The following is a 1,569-nucleotide window of genomic DNA, read 5'->3' on the forward strand; positions in this document are numbered from 1 at the left end:
CTATCATGTCAGATCTTCCCTTTAATCATCCCCCGTGATTAAGCTGCTCCTATTTCTCAGGAGAAGTAGGGGGGATGAGGAGGCAGAGACAAGTGCAGAATTATTGTGCAAATGGGAGTCCCTTAGCATTGAAGGGAACATCTGAAATGGGAAAGAAATGTGCTATTTCATATGTAAGCAGTACCTATTTGGTGAGTTAATTTATGAATGAAAGAGTATAATATGATATGACAAACTGAGCACCTCATTTCTTCTGATCAAGGGAAACACTATAAAGTCAGGGAGTTCCCAGTGGCCACATCAGATCCATCTTACCTGATTTTGTACAATTTCAGATACTAAAAAATCACCAAATGGAGCTCTGGAACTCCTCCCTGGGAAGCAGCTTCATCTTGGTGGGGATTCTGAATGACAGTGGGTCTCCTGGGCTGCTCTGCGCCACAGTCGCCGTCCTGTACATGCTGGCCCTGACCAGCAATGGCCTGCTGCTCCTGGTCATCTCAGTGGATGCCCGGCTCCACGCGCCCATGTACCTGCTGCTCGGGCAGCTGTCCCTCATGGACCTCCTGTTCACGTCTGTCGTCACTCCCAAGGCCCTCGTGGATTTTCTGCTGGGGGAGAGCACCATCTCCTTTGGGGGCTGTGCCCTTCAGATGTTCCTGGTACTGACCCTGGGTGGTGCAGAGGGCCTCCTACTGGCTTTCATGGCCTATGACAGGTATGTGGCCATTTGCCATCCTCTGAACTACATGGTCCTCATGAGGCCACAGATCTGTTGGCTCCTGGTGGCCACATCTTGGATCCTGGCATTCCTGAATTCTGTGATACACACCTCATATACTATGCATTTGCCTTTCTGCACGTCCCGGGCTATCAGGCACCTGCTCTGTGAGGTCCCGCCCTTGCTAAAGCTGGCCTGCGCGGATACCTCTGGATATGAGTTCATGGTATATGTGTCAAGTGCAACTTTTCTCATGCCTGCCCTCGCTGCTATCCTTGGCTCCTATACATCTGTCCTAGCTGCTGTCCTCCGCATGTCCTCAGGCGAGGGAAGGCAGAAAGCCCTCGTCACCTGCTCTTCTCATCTGACGGTGGTGGGGATGTACTACGGAGCTGCCATGTTCATGTACCTCCAGCCCAGTTCCTATCATAGTCCCCAACAGGACAACATCCTCTCTGCATTTTATATTATCGTTACTCCAGTACTGAACCCTCTCACCTACAGTCTTAGAAACAAGGAGATAACGGGGGCCTTCAGGAGGGTGCTGGGGAGACTGCCTTTTGTTCAGGGGTGGTAGAAGCCAGTGTCATACGGAAGCCCTGTAACTTCTAGATGGGACTCTACAGATGCTCTTGGTCTCGTCTGGCTTCTTGTACATGATGAAAATTCCGGAAACCCGCCACCTTGGAGCTACATCCTCATTTGGCCCTATTTTGTCTCCAGCAGCTCTATGCTTTGACAGCGACAGATGCATCCATTTCTCTGATAGGCATCTCAGGGTCTGGTTTAAATTCTTCTGTTCTGACAGAGATGATCTTATTTTTTTACTTCATATTTTCTCTTTTCTT

At 49.8% G+C, this 1,569-nt stretch overlaps 1 protein-coding gene across 1 annotated transcript; it reads left to right on the forward strand.

Annotated features, from left to right (window-relative positions):
- The first annotated feature begins 353 nt into the window (after positions 1 to 353).
- On the forward strand, positions 354 to 1,298 carry LOC125111354 (olfactory receptor 2AG1-like). The gene has a single exon (XM_047753291.1). The coding sequence runs from the start codon at positions 354 to 356 to the stop codon at positions 1,296 to 1,298; it is 945 nt and encodes a 314-aa protein (XP_047609247.1).
- Positions 1,299 to 1,569: the final 271 nt, after the last annotated feature.

This window comes from Phacochoerus africanus, chromosome 11 (genome assembly GCF_016906955.1).
Source record: "Phacochoerus africanus isolate WHEZ1 chromosome 11, ROS_Pafr_v1, whole genome shotgun sequence".
NCBI classification, from domain to species: Eukaryota; Metazoa; Chordata; class Mammalia; order Artiodactyla; family Suidae; genus Phacochoerus; species Phacochoerus africanus.